The sequence below is a fragment of the Anomaloglossus baeobatrachus genome, chromosome 8, assembly GCF_048569485.1.
Source record: "Anomaloglossus baeobatrachus isolate aAnoBae1 chromosome 8, aAnoBae1.hap1, whole genome shotgun sequence".
Classification (NCBI taxonomy): Eukaryota; Metazoa; Chordata; class Amphibia; order Anura; family Aromobatidae; genus Anomaloglossus; species Anomaloglossus baeobatrachus.
In genome coordinates, this window is record NC_134360.1 from 179,070,082 (window position 1) to 179,086,769 (window position 16,688).

The 16,688-nt window shown below is 45.3% G+C and overlaps 1 protein-coding gene across 1 annotated transcript in view; it reads left to right on the top strand.

Annotated features, from left to right (window-relative positions):
- Nucleotides 1-215: 215 nt before the first annotated feature.
- Nucleotides 216-16,688, top strand: part of LOC142249369 (dimethylaniline monooxygenase [N-oxide-forming] 2-like) — a 46,835-nt gene continuing 30,362 nt past the window's right edge. Inside the window, exons 1-3 of the mRNA XM_075321002.1 lie at nucleotides 216-347; nucleotides 4,856-5,044; nucleotides 11,567-11,729. Of these exons, the coding sequence (XP_075177117.1) occupies nucleotides 216-347; nucleotides 4,856-5,044; nucleotides 11,567-11,729 (484 nt within the window). The remainder of the gene's footprint in view (nucleotides 348-4,855; nucleotides 5,045-11,566; nucleotides 11,730-16,688) is intronic.

The following is a 16,688-nucleotide window of genomic DNA, read 5'->3' on the forward strand; positions in this document are numbered from 1 at the left end:
TAATCACTTATTTTTTCGAGATCTTAAGTTGCACAAATATCATAAAAAGCAGAATACAGAAATAAATATCAGAACCCATTTCTTTTCTAGCTATTTTTATATATATATATATATATATATATATATATATTATAAAATTTATTTATATATATGTGTGTGTGTGTGAATTTACAATTTATTGTATATGAACTTCTCATCATGTTGTAGATAAAACTATGGTGAAAACAGTGGCCATCATTGGAGCTGGGCTTAGTGGCTTGGGAGCTATCAAGGCTTGTGTAGAGGAAGGGCTTGAGCCTACTTGCTTTGAAAAAGGTGAAGATTTTGGAGGCCTCTGGAGGTTCAAGGTGAGTGCCCAACCTCTCTACGTATACTTACCACAGTCATCGAATTGTATTACAGGTAACTATTTATTTTCTCTTTTAGATCATTTTTTCAGATGAAATACAAAAAAAAAGTTTCCTGTGACCATATGTCGCTGTTAGTTACTCTCCGTTGTTCTTTTGATTATATCGTTTAACATCCACCTCTGGTTTCCAGTGCTGGTGGTCACAAGCACCCAGTAGCTTAGTCCCAGTAAAATATGCTCTTGAAAAACAAAGATTTGATGGCGATCGTACTAAAATTTGCAAATATATGAAGGGACAGGACAGATGTTTCTAATCTTTTTACACCTAGGCCTGCAATGGTGACAAGAAGGCATTCTCTAACTCTAGAGGAAAGAAAGTTTACTGATATTTTCCTATGAGAGTAGTGAGACTAAGGATACTTTACTCTACAAGCAATGAGACTATGAATTCTTTTCTGATTTAAATTTAAAAAAAAAATTATCTTTTGTGCAATTTAATAGTAATGTGTCTATTAATTATGGGACATAAAAATATATAGATCTTTCCAGAGTACGGGTGACTAGCATAAGGGGATGCAGAAACGTCTACAAATAAACATCGCCAACTGCTGGGTGAAAACAGAAAACATTGCCGGAAATATTAGAAACAAGAACTAAAGAATAGACTGCGTTTTTCCTTTGGGGAAGGAGTAGGAGGGGATGTCAGGTCAGGTGACACCTGTGATGTAGTTACTAAATATAAAAGGCATAGCCAAGCCAGTTTGAGAAGAAGGTGGTGCCTGAACCCAGATGAGTAAAGACAGGTGTCAGTGAAGTGGCCAGTGAAGGGTCAAAGAGTGGCTAGAGTCCCTGGAAGATCTGAGCTGAGAGGAAGATCTGTGACCTAAGGAGAAAGGGAGATTGATGACCCTAGCTGAGGGGAAGATCTGTGACCCATTCCAGTAGAAGCCTGAAACCTGCACCTGGATCACAGCCATAATCCATACCAGTAGAAGGTCCTGAGAGCCCCGACTTTGTGGTCAAGCCACAGACTATGGCTGGCAAGGTCCAGAGCTGGGCCATTGCTTCATGTGCAGATACACGGTATTGAGTGAGGACTTAGGCTGAACATCAGAGAGCAGAGGCGGCCAGCCTGGATAGTGTGTGAGGAAACCCCTGAGTTGAACTTACAGCCTAGAGAGTAACGTCTTTGACTTCACTATGGCCTGTACACTTTATAGTATTGTTAAATTAACCCCTTCATGATTGAGGACATAATGGTATGTCCTAAATCATGAAGGGTGATCACCACCGGCTGCTGCGGTGAGCCTGCGGTGATTCCCACACATGTCGGTTGCTTTGTACAGCACACATGTGTGCCTAGCTGGTGCAGGTGGATCCGCATGTGAAATAGCGGTCAGACTGCTGATCCTTATAGTCCCTAAAAAGGACTAGTAAAATAAAAAAAGGTAAAAAAAAATGTCAAAAAATATAAAACCCTAAAAGTTCAAATTTCCCCCCATTCGCCCCATTGAAAATTAAAGGGTTAAAAAAATAAAAAATATACATGCATTTGGTATTGCCGCTTTCATAAATGCCCGATCTATCAAAATATAAACTCAATTAATCTGATCAGCTGAGCTGTCACTGAGGTTACCCACGGCCACTGCTGGATCCAGTGACAGCGGGTAACCTCAGTGACAGCAGCTGATCGCGCGGCTGTCTTCATTAGCTGCCTGGAGGTGACCGGAACGGCGGTGTATTCTGCTGCTCCTGTCACCTGCATGCAGCACAGCTGGAAGCGACGCTGGAGGTCCGTGGATTACGCCGGACAAGGAGGGCTTTTTGGGGCTGATTAAATTGGTGATGAGGGAATGTATTTGTGTTTTTTATTTCTAATAAATGATTTTTTCAGTTGTGTGTGTTTATTTACTGTAATTTACAGATTAATCATGGAAGGTTTCTTGGGGAGACGCCTGACATGATTAATCTAGGACTTATTGGCAGCTATGGGCTGCCAATAACTCCTTATTACCCCGATTTGCCAACGCACCAGGGCAATTCGGGATGAGCCGGGTACTGTCCCAGAACAGCCGCATCTAATGTATGTGGCCATTCTGGGCGGCTGCTGACTGATATTGTTAGGCTGGGGGGCTCCCCATAACGTGGAGCTCCCCATCCTGAGAATACCAGCCTTCAGCCGTATGGCTTTATCTGGCTGGCATTAAAATTGGGGGGGACCGCACGCCGTTTTTTTTAATTATTTATTTCACTGCACAGTATAGACACGCCCACCGGCTGCTGTGATTGGGTGCAGTGAGACACCTGTCACTCAGCGTGGGGGCGTGTCTCACTGCAACCAATCATAGGCGCCTGTGGGCGGGGAAAGTAGGGAATACGAAATTGTTTAATGAGCGGCCGGCTTTTTCAAAAGAGGAAAAGCCGCCGGAGCAGTGTGAATGCCGTGCAGCGCCGCGCCGGGGATCGGGGGAACGGTGAGTATGAGAGAGGAGGGGAAAATGACCGACAGACTGTGAGAGAGGGACAGAGATAGTGACGGACCGACAGAGAGAGAATAGAGACTGAGAGGGAGAGACCGACTGACAGAGAATAGTGATTGACAGATATTGTGACACATCACTCATTTCCAGTATTTGACTAGCTAAGTCGCTCTGCAGGTCCGGATCGCTGTTGCATCGTTGGCCAGGTTTGACTGTTTGACAGCTCACCAGAGACTTTGTAGCGATCCCAGCCAGGTTGGAATCGCTGGTGGGTTCGCTAGAAAGTCTCAGTGTGTAAAGGGGCCTATACTTAAAGTGCTAATCCTTGATATGTATATAGCTACAGTGAAGGAAATAAGTATTTGATCCCTTGCTGCTTTTGTAAGTTTGCCACTGACAAAGACATGAACAGTCTATAATTTTAAGGGTCGGTTAATTTTAACAGTGAGAGATAGAATATCCAAAATAAAATCCAGAAAATCACATTGTATAAATCCTATAAAATTATTTGCATTTTGCAGAGAGAAATAAGTATTTGATCCCCTACCAACCATTAAGAGTTCTGGCTCCTACAGATTACTTAGACACTAGTAATCAACTACCTGTATTAAAAACAGCCATCTTAAATTGTCACCTGTATAAAAGACTTCTATCCACAGACTCAATTAATCAATCAGTCAGTCTCTATCCTCTACAACATGGACAAGAGCAAACAGCTTTCTATGGATGTGAGGGACAAGATCATAGACCTGCACAAGGCTGGAGTGGGCTACAAAACCATAAGTAAGATTCTGCGTGAGAAGGAGACAACTGTTGGTGCAATAATAAGAAAATGGAAGAAATACAAAATGAGTGTCAATTGACATCGATCTGGGGCTCCATGCAAAATCTCACCTCATGGGGTCTCCAGGATCATGAGGAAGGTGAGAGATCAGCCTAAAACTATACGGGGAGAACTTGTTAATGATTTCCAGGCAGCTGGGACAACTGTCACCATGAAAACTATTGGTAACACATTACGCAATAATGGCTTAAAATCCTGTAGTGCCAGCAAAGTCCCAGAGCTCAAGAAGACGCATGTGCAGGCCAGTCAGAAGTTTGCCAATGAACACCTGGATAATTTTGAGAGTGATTGGGAGAAGATGCTGTGGTCAGATGAGACAAAAATTGAGCTTTTTGGCCTTAACGCAACTCGCCGTGTTTGGAAGAAGAGAAATGCTGCATATGACCCAAAGAACACCATCCCCACTGTCAAGTATGGGAGGTGGAAACTTTATGTTTTGGGGATATTTCTCTGCTAAGGTACATGACTATTTCACCGCATCAATGGGACAATGGATGGAGCTTTGTACCGTAAAATCCTGAGTGACAACCTCCTTCCCTCCACCAGGACATTAAAAATGGGTCATAGCTGGGTTTTTCAGCATGAGAATGACCTAACACATACAGCCAAGACAACAAAGGAGTGGCTCAAAAAGAAGCACATTAATGTCATGGAGTGGCCTAGCCCGTCTCCAGACCTTAATCCCATAGAAAACCTAGGGAGGGAGCTGAAGCTCTGAGTTGCTAAGCAACAGCCTCAAATTCTTAATGAATTAGAGATGACCTGCAAAGAGGAGTGGACCAAAACTTATCCTGACATGTGTGCAAACGTCATCATCAACTACAAAAAGTTGACTGCTGTGCTTGCCAACAAGGGTTTTGCCATATTAAGTCTAGTCTGCTAGAGGGATCAAATACTTATTTCTCTCTGCAAAATGCAAATACATTTATACAATGCAATTTTTGGGGTTTTAAATTGGATATTCTATCTCTCACTGTTTAAATCCCTTAAAATTATAGACTGTTCATGTCTTTGTCAGTCGGCAAACTTATAAAATCAGCAAGAGATCAAATAATGATTTCCTTCACTGCAATAAACCATTGTTAGTTCAGTCACTGTTGCCGCCTCATTGTCTGCGTTGTTGCATCTGATCACCTGCAGAACTCTTCATTCGAAAAATATAATAAAACTTTTATATTTCAGGATGAAACAGAAGATGGCAGAGCCAGCATCTACAACTCTTTGGTTACCAATGTTTCCAAAGAAATTATGTGTTTTAGCGATTTTCCAATGCCGGACGATTTCCCGAACTACCTGCCACATTGCAAATATTTGGAATACATCAAGCTCTATACAGAACACTTTAAGTTGTTACAATACATCAAATTTAAGGTAAGAATCCTGCATACTGAGGAGCTGACTATGTGACCCCCCTGACTCCTCCCCTCCATGTGACATCGTCAGAGGTCCTGTAAGCACATAGACAAATCCTGTAACCAGCACAGCAGAGTCCTACATACATAATGGCTTGATGAGCGTGACTGTTTGAGTTGGGGGCATGGCAATGTTTTTTCCTATCCACTATAATCATGCAAGGGGGGCTTCACCCCCCCTGCACCCTACCATTTGGGAGTCTTACCCCCAGACCCCCCACTTCTATTATCAACTCTATACCCACATGGACTTAGAATAAACATTGTTTTTCTGTCTGGAAAGGTCGGGCTGGCAACATCAGGCTGCACTTTGAACACGTCCTATCACATGACAAGTTACGTCATACCTGTCAGCAGTCCGTACACTTTAGCATCTACCGTACATTGCACACTTACACATCTCAAGCTGAGCTGATTCAGCCAATGACAGGCAAAAGCCGCGTAATGCTAAATTGCAACTCCCAGCATTTTTCACGTCACGCTTTCGTTGATGTCCTGCAGCCAGGTTCAGGTGTGATCAGTAAGCACATATATATATATACTAGCTGTTCCAAGCCAGCTATCTCTTGGTACGCCCATTCCTATGTAATTAACGCTGCTGTTAATTAATTAAACTAAAGTTGATAATGACAACGTTCAGTAGCGTTGAAGTGGTTGAATTACGTGTAAAGGAATTTGATAATTGTCGACTGGCAACAAAAACATGACGTGAAAAATGCAGGGAGTTGCACACTCACACATCTAAAGCTGAGCTGATTCAGCCAATGACAGACAAAGGCCACGTAATGCTAAACTGCAACTCCCAGAATTTTTCACACCACATTTTCATTGCCAGTCGACAATTATCAACCTCCCTTACACGTAATTCAACCACTTCAACGCTACTGAATGTTGTCATTATTAACTTTAGATAATCAGTCACCAGCAGCGTTAATTACATAGGAATGGGCGTGACGAGCGTTAGCTGGCTAGGAACAGCTTTTATATATATATATATATATGTGTGTGTGTGTGTGTGTGTGTGTGTGTGTGTGTGTGCCGCCCCAGCATCCGGGGGGGGGGTTGTTCGTGGCTCAAGGGTGTCCAGACCCAGGGGCTTAGGGACCACACTCAAATGTAAAAAAAAGTATTTACAGGGATTTGGTATAGTTCGTGACGCCACCCATGGTGTATGGTAGTTGAGAGTACCGCCGCTGCCGTTGGGAGTACCCGGGGTGATGGAGTGGGGCAGCAAGATGACGTTACCTTCCACGGGTAGGGGTAAGCCCCGGGACTCGGGATGGTGATGCTGGGACACAGCGCAGGGGTCAGTCGGGTATTCACTCAGCAATGAAGCAGATGCTGATAACAGGGTAAACCAAGTCTCTGAACGCCGTTGCCTCTGGAGGGGAGCTCGTCCGGGTCCCGTCCCCTACAGTGCTGCCCGTGGTCCATAACCTGCCTCCTGGCACTAAGTTTTAGATTGTCCGCTGTGGCCCGGTAGCTTGGAGCTATCCAGGCCCTGCACCCCACTGTGGCTAAGTGAAGGAGCCTGCTCTCAGGAGCTCATGCTTGGGATTTCAGTGGGCTGCTTGCTAGGAAAGCCCTATCCCCCTCGTTGCGCTAGTGCTCCCGATCTCTGAGCTGGTGGGAACAGTCCATAAAGGCCCTGTCCTCCGCAGGTTAATTGCCGGGTTGCCTGAAGCTTCTCCTCGACCTAGGGTCCGTGTACCCCGTCGTTTCTTCGGTTCCGGACCGGTGATTGGACCAGGCTGCTGGCCGTCCTCCTTGATGGGTCCCAGGCACCTAGCCTCAATCCCCTGCGACCAGGGGTCCGACTCCTCTAGGTCCAGACCACCGTCTGTGATCTAGTTTACTTCTCCCCTGGGAGCTCCAACTCCCAGCTTCCTCGAGCTCCTTACAGCTCGGGGGCCACCACTGAACTCTGGGGAGCTGCTACTCCCAGCTCCTCTATCACTGGGAGCTACTTTTGTTCTGCCTGTCAGCTCTCCTCTGCACTTCCTCCCTCGCTGACTTCCCCCCTCCCACCACTCTGTCTGACCCCTAGGTGAACTGCCCTATTCCAGCTTAAGCAGCCTACTGGTGTGCCTGACAGGTGTGGTGCGAGGTGTAACTAGGATTTGTGAATGCTGGTGGAGGCAGTACTGCAGGATGGAGACCCAGAACCGTGGGGGTTTGAATTCTGCACTGTTGAGAAAGAGCGTGCAGTACCCTGTGACAACCTGAATAGTCCAGTGGCGTCACACATACAATCATATGAAAAAGTTTGGGCACCCCTGTTAATGTTAACCTTTTTTCTTTATAACAATTTGGGTTTTTGCAACAGCTATTTCAGTTTCATATGTCTAATAAATTATGGACTCAGTAATATTTCTGGATTGAAATGAGGTTTATTGTACTAACAGAAAATGTGCAATCTGCATTTAAACTAAATTTGACAGGTGCATAAGTATGGGCACCTCAACATAAAAGTGACATTAATATTTTGTAGATCCTCCTTTTGCAAAAATCACAGACTCTAGTCGCATTCTGTAGCTTTTAATGAGTTCCTGGATCCTGGATGAAGGTATTTTTCACCATTCCTGTTTACAAAACAATTCCAGTTCAGTTAAGTTTGATGGTTGCCGAGCATGGACAGTACACTTCAAATCATCCCACAGATTTTCAATGATATTCAGGTCTGGGGACTGGGATGGCCATTCCAGAACATTGTAATTGTTCCTCTGCATGAATGCCTGAGTAGATTTGGAGCGGTGTTTTGGATCATTGTCTTGCTGAAATATCCATCCCCTGCGTAACTTCAACTTCGTCACTGATTCTTGCACATTATTGTCAAAAATCTGCTGATATTGAGTTGAATCCATGCGACCTTCAACCTTTACAAGATTCCCGGTGCCGGCATTGGCCACACAGCCCCAAAGCATGATGGAACCTCCACCAAATTTTACTGTGGGTAGCAAGTGCTTTTCTTGGAATGCCGTGTTTTTTTGCCTCCATGCATAACGCCTTTTGTATGACCAAATAACTCAATCTTTGTTTCATCAGTCCACAGAACCTTGGTCCAAAATGTAACTGGCTTGTCCAAATGTGCTTTTGCATACCTCAGGCGACTGTTTGTGGCGTGCTTGAAGAAACTGCTTCTTTCGCATCACTCTCCCATACAGCTTCTCCTTGTGCAAAGTGCGCTGTATTGTTGACCGATGCACAGTGACACCATCTGCAGCAAGATGAAGCTGCAGGTCTTTGGAGGTGGACTGTGGATTGTCCTTGACTGTTCTCACCATTCGTCTTCTCTGGCTTTCTGATATTTTTCTTGGCCTGCCACTTCTGGGCTTAACAAGAACTGTACCTGTGTTCTTCCATTTCCTTACTATGTTCCTCACAGTGGAAACTCTGTTTAAATCTCTGAGACAACTTTTTGAATCCTTCCCCTGAACAACTATGTTGAATAATTTTTGTTTTCAGATCATTTAAGAGTTGTTTTGAGGAGCCCATGATGCCACTCTTCATAGGAGATTCAAATAGGAGAAATACTTGCAAGTGGCCACCTTAAATACCTTTTCTCATGATTGGATACACCTGCCTATGAAGTTCAAAGCTCAATGAGGTTACAAAACCAATTTAGTGCTTCAGTAAGTCAGTAAAAAGTAGTTAGGAGTGTTCAAATCAAGAAATTGATAAGGGTGCCCAAACTTTTTCATGTGACTGTATATATATATATATATATATAGTTATATATATATATATATATATATACACACACACACAGTATAGTGTACAGCAATAGTAACCTAAACATGTGTAGAAATAAGTTCACTCATTAGAGTATATAAACTTTTAAATTGATGTCCCATCCAGTGACAGCTATCTAATGTCCCATCCAGTGACAGCTATCTGATGTCCCATCCAGTGACAGCTATCTGATATCCCATCTAATGACAGCTATCTGATGTCCCATGCAGTGACAGCTATCTGATGTCCCATCCAGTAACAGCTATCTGATGTCCCATTGTAGCACCCCTGAACCTCTCAGGGCACTACTATGTACTGCATCCTGACAAAGATGCAGGGCCTACCCTCAGGGACCTGGAAGACCAGTGCCGGTACCTCCAAAACACATAACATCCTCAGTTTCCCACTCCCAATTAAGGAAGACTGACTTATCCGTGACCCAATGGATGGCCACCCAGAGGTGGAGCCAGTCCAGTCCACTAGACGGCAAGCCGGTGGGAGGGGACAGACACTCAGACAGTCAGACAGAGGAGTCCGGTAGTGACAGTTGAAGGGGACGGACGTGTATCCAGACGGGGTCGTGTAGCAGTGACCTAGGTGGCATAGGAGAGTGGTTTCCAGGGAGGGTATAGCCAGGTACCCCTGAAACCAGAGCACCGACAGGGCACAGGCCCTAGGTCAGGTGACAGCTTCAGGCAACCTGACAAATACCTGCACAGTGATGGGACCTTCACGGACCTCACTGACCCAAGAATCCAGGGGCAGCAACAGTAAAGATTGAGCCAGGGACCGGAACAGAACACCGACCCTACAGGGTTTGCACTGCCCGCCGTACGGATGAGAGACTGCCGACAAACAGTAAGGGACCAACAAACGTTCCAAGCTATGGGGTCCCACCAACCAGTGAGAGGTGCCGGGGAAAGAGACTACCAGGTCACCCACCACACCGGCACTGGGACAAAAGGGACCAGGGGTCTGAACCAGCCGTCCTCAGTGCCTCACCTCAACACCACCGTGAGTAAAAACAGAAGTTGAAGAAAATGAAAGGCACTCACCGATCTTGCATTGAAAAAGGAATTTATTCCGACATCAAAAATGCGGGTGCAGGTAGTGAGGAAGGGGGAGTACACAACACGCTGGACGATAGCTGTTTCGCGTCTCACACAGACGCTTCTACGTAGAAGCGTCTGTGCGAGACGCGAAACAGCTGTGGTCCAGCATGTTCTGTGCTCCCCCTCCCTCACTACCTGCACCCGCATTTTTGATGTCGGAATAAATTCCTTTTTCAATGCAAGACCGGTGAGTGCCTTTCATTTTCTTCAAGTTTAAAATGGATATGGATCTGGACTGTTTGAAATGAGCACCACATACGGAGGGTCTGAAATCTACTGCCAAATAGTGCTAGCAAGCTCTATATTTTGCCTCGGGTAAGCGGCTGAAACAAAAGCGATGGACTGCTTTGTTTGAATAGTGCCCAGTGTTTCTGCCTTTGTTTGTTCTTAAAAACAGAAATTGCACTGCATCCTCATCGTGTGGTCTCCCTTCTTTCTGCGCTGGATCCCACCATTCACTCTCCTGGGGTCCAGCCCTACTTGCGGAGGGCCTAACATCCAGACTGCCATCACCATCAGCCCCACTGGTAACAGACTGTGCAGAGGCGGTTCCATCACCATAACAACAACCCGCATGTGGCGTGACAATATAAACTCTTATCTCCCCTGTACATATTCCCCATTAAAAAGCGACCCCCAGGGTCACGGAACTGGGCATCGTCCATTACACAACCGTGACACAGTATCCCCGTACATATTCAGCCCGGGACTGAGTACCCCATAACTCTGGGGCGTCACACCATCCAGTAACAGCTATCTGATGTCTAGTTCAGTAACAGCTACCTGCCACTGCTCCCATGTATTAATAGGCTACAGTGGTCAGGTCACAACTCCAGTGATCATGACTGCTTCAGCAATTCAATGGGCTCCATAGTGTAGTGCTGACTACTGTGACATCCACACTGAGTCCATTGCTTTTCTGCTGCAGTCACACGCTCTCTAGTTATGACATCACCACTGAAACCGGTTAACAAAAACCAGCACTGTCGCAGCGGTCGGATAGTATAGCTGGTTTTATTATTTTTATTTATAGCAAGCTGATGGGTTTACAAGAAATGCATTAAAGGAAAACTTCTTTAAACTTTGGCTGTGATTCAGTGAAACTGCTATTTCATATGCCAATCCTAATGAGGGATATGCAGAAATAAGATGTGTCTAATTCATAAAGAGGCACATGCCACTTAATGAATTAGGTGCATCCTATTAATTGCAGGCCTGTTCTGAGCCGGTTCCTCCCCAGTTCCTCCCATTTTGGCAGTGCTGACCAACACTGGTATGAAAATGGCAAAATTTGCAAAAATCAATTATACACGTTGCTCAAAAAATATATGACTTTTCAAAGTGTTTTGGTCCACTTTTTGGGGGCATAAACACTTTGATGAATTGGGGTCTATGTCACTCTCTAGTCCAATCATAAATTTAGGAAATTATGTTCGCTCAAGTCTTCTCTGTTTCTCAACTACCCTGGATTATGAAGTTAAGCCTCCTCTTGGTCCACCTCTTTTACACTGCGGAGGTACCACACGGTTCCAAATGAGTGACAACATTGTCCTGTGATGGGACTTTAGCAATAATACAGTAGGCCTCTTATTAATCTTAGCTCACTTCTGTTTTATTAATTTGTGTCTTTAACTCAGACCAGCGTTTGCCGAGTAGAGAAACATTCTGATTTCCAAATCACTGGTCGGTGGCTTGTCACTACAGAAAACAATGGAGAAAAAAAGACAGAAATCTATGATGCAGTTATGGTTTGCACTGGTCAGCATGCTCAGCCTGTGGTACCTTTGGATACCTTTCCAGGTAGTTATAAAACATGATTTTCCATCACATTTTTACCTAATTTAGAATCCCATTGGTCACATACGTCGTAATATGTTAAAACTGAGCATTTTTGTTGTACAGAACAATATTTGATTCTCAGTAATACCTTATATTTTCTACACATTGTAAGCTTAGGAATCTGTCTTTCTACCGGTCTATTACTATTTTCAATAATAGTATATTAGTAGTATAATACTATTTGGGAACAATATCTGTATACCAGCTCTTCTTTTATAAATTGTTCCAACTGCTATTAATTATGACCCAAAAATCTGTAAATCCAATAAATCAATGGCACAATGGGTAGACAAATGGTGCCTCTGTGTTTCTCCCTTCTCAACTTCATATTATACAAAAACTCACTATTGAACATGTACTCCCGATGTGGTGATCATTTAACATCAGGATAGGACTTTGTGGGTTGGGTCTTTTTATTTATACCTCGCCTGGCTGCTCTCCTACCCTTTCTTTAAATTTTGCACTGCGGCAGCCGCCATCATCCCTATGGCCGCCATATGCACAATACTATGTTCATATTATAGCCGAATCCTTTACAAAATGGCACCACTTTAGCATCCAACAACATTTTATTGAAGACACTGTGTCTGCGTATATCATTCAAAACAAACTGGTGACGTCTTGTGATATTCACAGAGACAATGTCTTTTTATTGAAGAATTCAACTACAATGTGAATATAGCTCTGCGCACACTTTGGACAGAAGGAGGCATTTAGCATTATACAGTGACTGGCTATTAACACTAGAAGTCCCAGAAATTTCGAGCTCCCCCTGAAGTACCGAAAGAGGGTCAAATGACCCTTAGTCCAAACTGAATAGAACTAACTAAAAACTAAATGGCTAAACTCAATGGAAAACAACAACCTCCTGTGATGCGACAGTAATGGCTTTAATTACAGAACAAAAGACGGTGATTATAGGATATTAGCTAAAATCCTTCAGGTCATTCGACCCGTCTCTGGGTTCCAAAGGTAGAAATGTTAAATGACCCCTCTCTGGGACTTCTAGTGTTAAACCCATTCTACGCCTGGGTGTCGATGATTTAGCATTTTTGTGTGTGGGGTTCTTTTTTATCTATTTCCCCCTGGCTGCTTTCCTCCCCTTTAAAGTTTGTGCAGTGGCCGCCGCCATCTTCTCTATGGCCAGTGTGTGCCTCACTTTCAGCATTATATAGTGAATGGAAAAAAAAATACAGTGCCTTGCGAAAGTATTCGGCTCCCTTGAATTTTTCAACCTTTTCCCACATTTCAGGCTTCAAACATAAAGATAAAAATTGTAATGTTATGGAGAAGAAACACCAACAAGTGGGGCACAATTGTGAAATTGAACTAAATTTATTGCTTATTTTAAACTTTTTTTAAAAAAATAAATAACTGAAAATTGAGGCGTGCAATATTGTTTGTCCCCTTTAAGTTAATACTTTGTAGCGCCACCTTTTGCTACGATTACAGCTGCAAGTCGCTTGGGGTAGGTCTCTATCAGTTTTGCACATCGAGAGACTGAAATTCTTGCCCATTCTTCCTTTGCAAACAGCTCGAGCTGAGTGAGGTTGGTTGGAGAGCGTTTGTGAACAGCAGTTTTCAGCTCTTTCCACAGATTTTCGATTGGATTCAGGTCTGGACTTTGACTTGGCCATTCTAACACCTGGATACGTTTATTTGTGAACCATTCCACTGTAGATTTTGCTTTTATGTTTGGGATCATTGTCTTGTTGGAAGACAAATCTCCGTCCTAGTCTCAGGTCTTTTCCAGACTCCAACAGGAATTCTTCAAGAATGGTACTGTATTTGGCTCCATCCATTTTCAAATCAATTTTAACCATCATCCCTGTCCCTGCTGAAGAAAAGCAGACCCAAACCATGATGCTGCCACCACCATGTATGACAGTGGGGATGGTGTGTTCAGGGTGATGAGCTGTGTTGCTTTTACGCCAAACATATCGTTTGGCATTGTGCCCAAATAGTTTGATTTTGGTTTCATCTGACCAGAGCACCTTCTTCCACATTTTTGGTGTGTCTGCCAGGTGGCTTGTGGCAAACTGTAGGCAACACTTTTTATTGATATCTTTGAGAAACTGCTTTCTTCTTGACACTTTTCCATAAAGGCCAGATTTGTGCAGTGTATGACTGATTGTTGTCACATGGACAGACTCTCCCACCTCAGCTGTAGATCTCTGCAGTTCATCCAGAGTGAGTGATCATGGGCCTCTTGGCTGCATCTCTGATCAGTCTTCTCCTTGTTTGAGATGAAAGTTTGTTAGATTTGCAGTGGTATGATACTCCTTCCATTTCAATATGATCGCTTGCACAGTGCTCCTTGGGATGTTTAAAGTTTTGGAAATCTTTTTGTAACCAAATCCGGCTTTAAACTTCTCCGCAACAGTATCACGGATCTGCCTGTTGTGTTCCCTGGTCTCCATGATGCTATCCGCACTTTAAACAGAACACTGAGACTATCACAGAGCATTTATATGGAGACTTTATTACACACAAGTGGCTTATATTTATCATCATCAGTCATTTAGGACAATATTGGATCATTCAGAGCTACACAATGAACTTCTGGAGTGAGTTTGTGGCACTGAAAGTAAAGGGGACGAATATAATTGAACTCCCCACTTTTCAGTTATTTATTTTTTAAATAAATGTGTATGTATAGGCAGTTAACAGAGAACAGAAGCGCACACCCTTGTGATCTGCACAGGTAACATCAGTGAATTGGCCATGTGTATGTGAGAGTGTGTGTGTATTGGCAGATAACAGAGAGCAGCAGTTATGTCAGTGAACTCAGCCGGACCTCGCACTGCTGTACCTGCTTCAGCAGCTCCTCCACCTCCTGCTGCTTGGGCATCTTGCTCTGAAACACCACTGCCAACTTCTTTAAACACACAGCACCGTGCAGCCTCCACAAAGAGTTCAAGCTCCCCAGTACAGAATCCAAACCCTTGCATCCCTCAACCCCAGTCCACACAGCCTGTGCCCTGCACTACAGCATGCCGGTCAGCAGCCTGCATACAGGCGCAGCCATCTTCAGGTCACGTGATGTCCGCACGCTGCTGACCTCCCTCACCATGACGTGTGTGATGGGGCGAACAGTTCCTTGCCTATCCCCTCCCTCACCATGACGCTAGTGTTGGTGGGCGCAGTTGATGGCCGGTGCATACGCAGTGCTCTGTTTTCATTAACATAGTACTACACATGCACTGGCTCGGCTTCAGCGTTATATAGTGAATAGACATATAAAGAATACATTATTGGTTACGCTTCATAAGGGTCTAATTGTCCATAGCATCCAATCAGAGCTCAGCTTTCACTTTATCTCAGCAGCTTTAATGCTGAAAGCTGCACTCTGGTTGCTATAGGCAACCAGAACAATCTTAATGAGAGGCAATTTTCAGAGGGGACTGATTATATATGTATATATAATGTGCTCTTTTGAAGGTTTTGTTTTAAAAAAATGGGCTTTTTGTCTTTATTGGTTTTAGCTCTGCAGTGGCAAAGAGGCATGGCCTGTGACTGGTCTCTTGTGCACTGCTGAAGCCGATCAGTAGCTGGTTGGCAAGTCCTCTTGCCATCCAGTCTTCAGACAGAAGGACATGTTCAGAATTTTACAGTGATTGTGGCAGTCTCTGTCGCGGGCGGGGAGGAGGGTGTCGGCACACCGCGCTCACCCCCTTCTGCTCGGGTCCGGCGGCCGCTGCTCAGTGGTGGCTCGAGCCGTAGGCCGGATCCCCGGGGGTTTCTCGAGCGGCACTCCTCGCCCGTGAGTGAAAGGGGGTTGTTGGGTGTGGGGATGATTATTGTCCGTGACGCCACCCACGGTTGTGGTGATTGCACCACCGCTGCTCAATACGGGGATCCCGGGGATGGTGATGCGGAGCAGCCAGGTGTTGTGTTGCCCCTCCGTGGGCAGGGGTTGGTGATCCCGGGGCCCGGTGAAGGTTTGTGAGGTGCGGGACCTGATGGGCGCAGGGGCGCGGGGCAGCGCTGTGCCTTGCGGCACTGTGGTACTCACTCAGCCTGAGACGTGGACACAGTTTGTACGGTAAACCAAACGGCTGGTAGGACGGTCCCACAGACGGCTGCACCTGCACTCCCGGTAGGTGACGGTGATGTCTCTCTTCCTTGCACCTATGGTTGACTTGTGGTAGCGGTGGATTCCCTCCGGTTACCCGCTCCCCGACTACAATCTGGGCCGGAGGAGCTCTACACTTTGCCCGCAGGCGCTGGCCCTGAGAAACTGGTGCCGTGGCGGTGGCGGTGTCTCTCTGCTTCAGGTTGGGCTGTTGCCTTCAATCGGGACTTGGTCGTTGGGGGATCTACGTCCCCTTCACTGACGGATTCGGCAAATTTGGCGACTCCTAGCCTTGCCGGGGTCCGAGAGGCCCCTGCCCTGGTGCTGACTGTCCTTCGGAACACTGCTCCAGACCACCGGGCACACAGCCAACGGGGTCCTTCCAGGAACTTCCAAACGGTCCCCCTCCAGACAGTCACCGCCGTCGCTGACCTTGCTGATCTGGCCCTACACAAAGCTGGACCCTTCAGGCTTTCTTTCTTTACTGTCACTTCACTCGCTTTCCTCCTTTACCACTTTCCTACTTTCACTTCTTGTTTACTCCTCCACTTAACTCCTCACTCTTGCCCTGCCTGGGCTAATCTCCCTGGTTTTCCCGCCTCCAGAGCTGTGACCTCCTTGGTGGGCGAAGCCAACCGCCTGGCCCACCCCCTGGTGTGAATCATCAGCCTCTGGAGGAAGGCAACAAGGATTTGTAGTTTAGCTGTGATGTGCCTACCTGGAGTGTGGGGTGTGGTGGTGTTGTGACCTGTGACCCCTGGCTTGCCCAGGGCATCACATTCCCCCTTAGCAAAATGCAGACCGTCCGCGGGCTGCCATCCTACACCGGTTTTATTTTTCTGAAA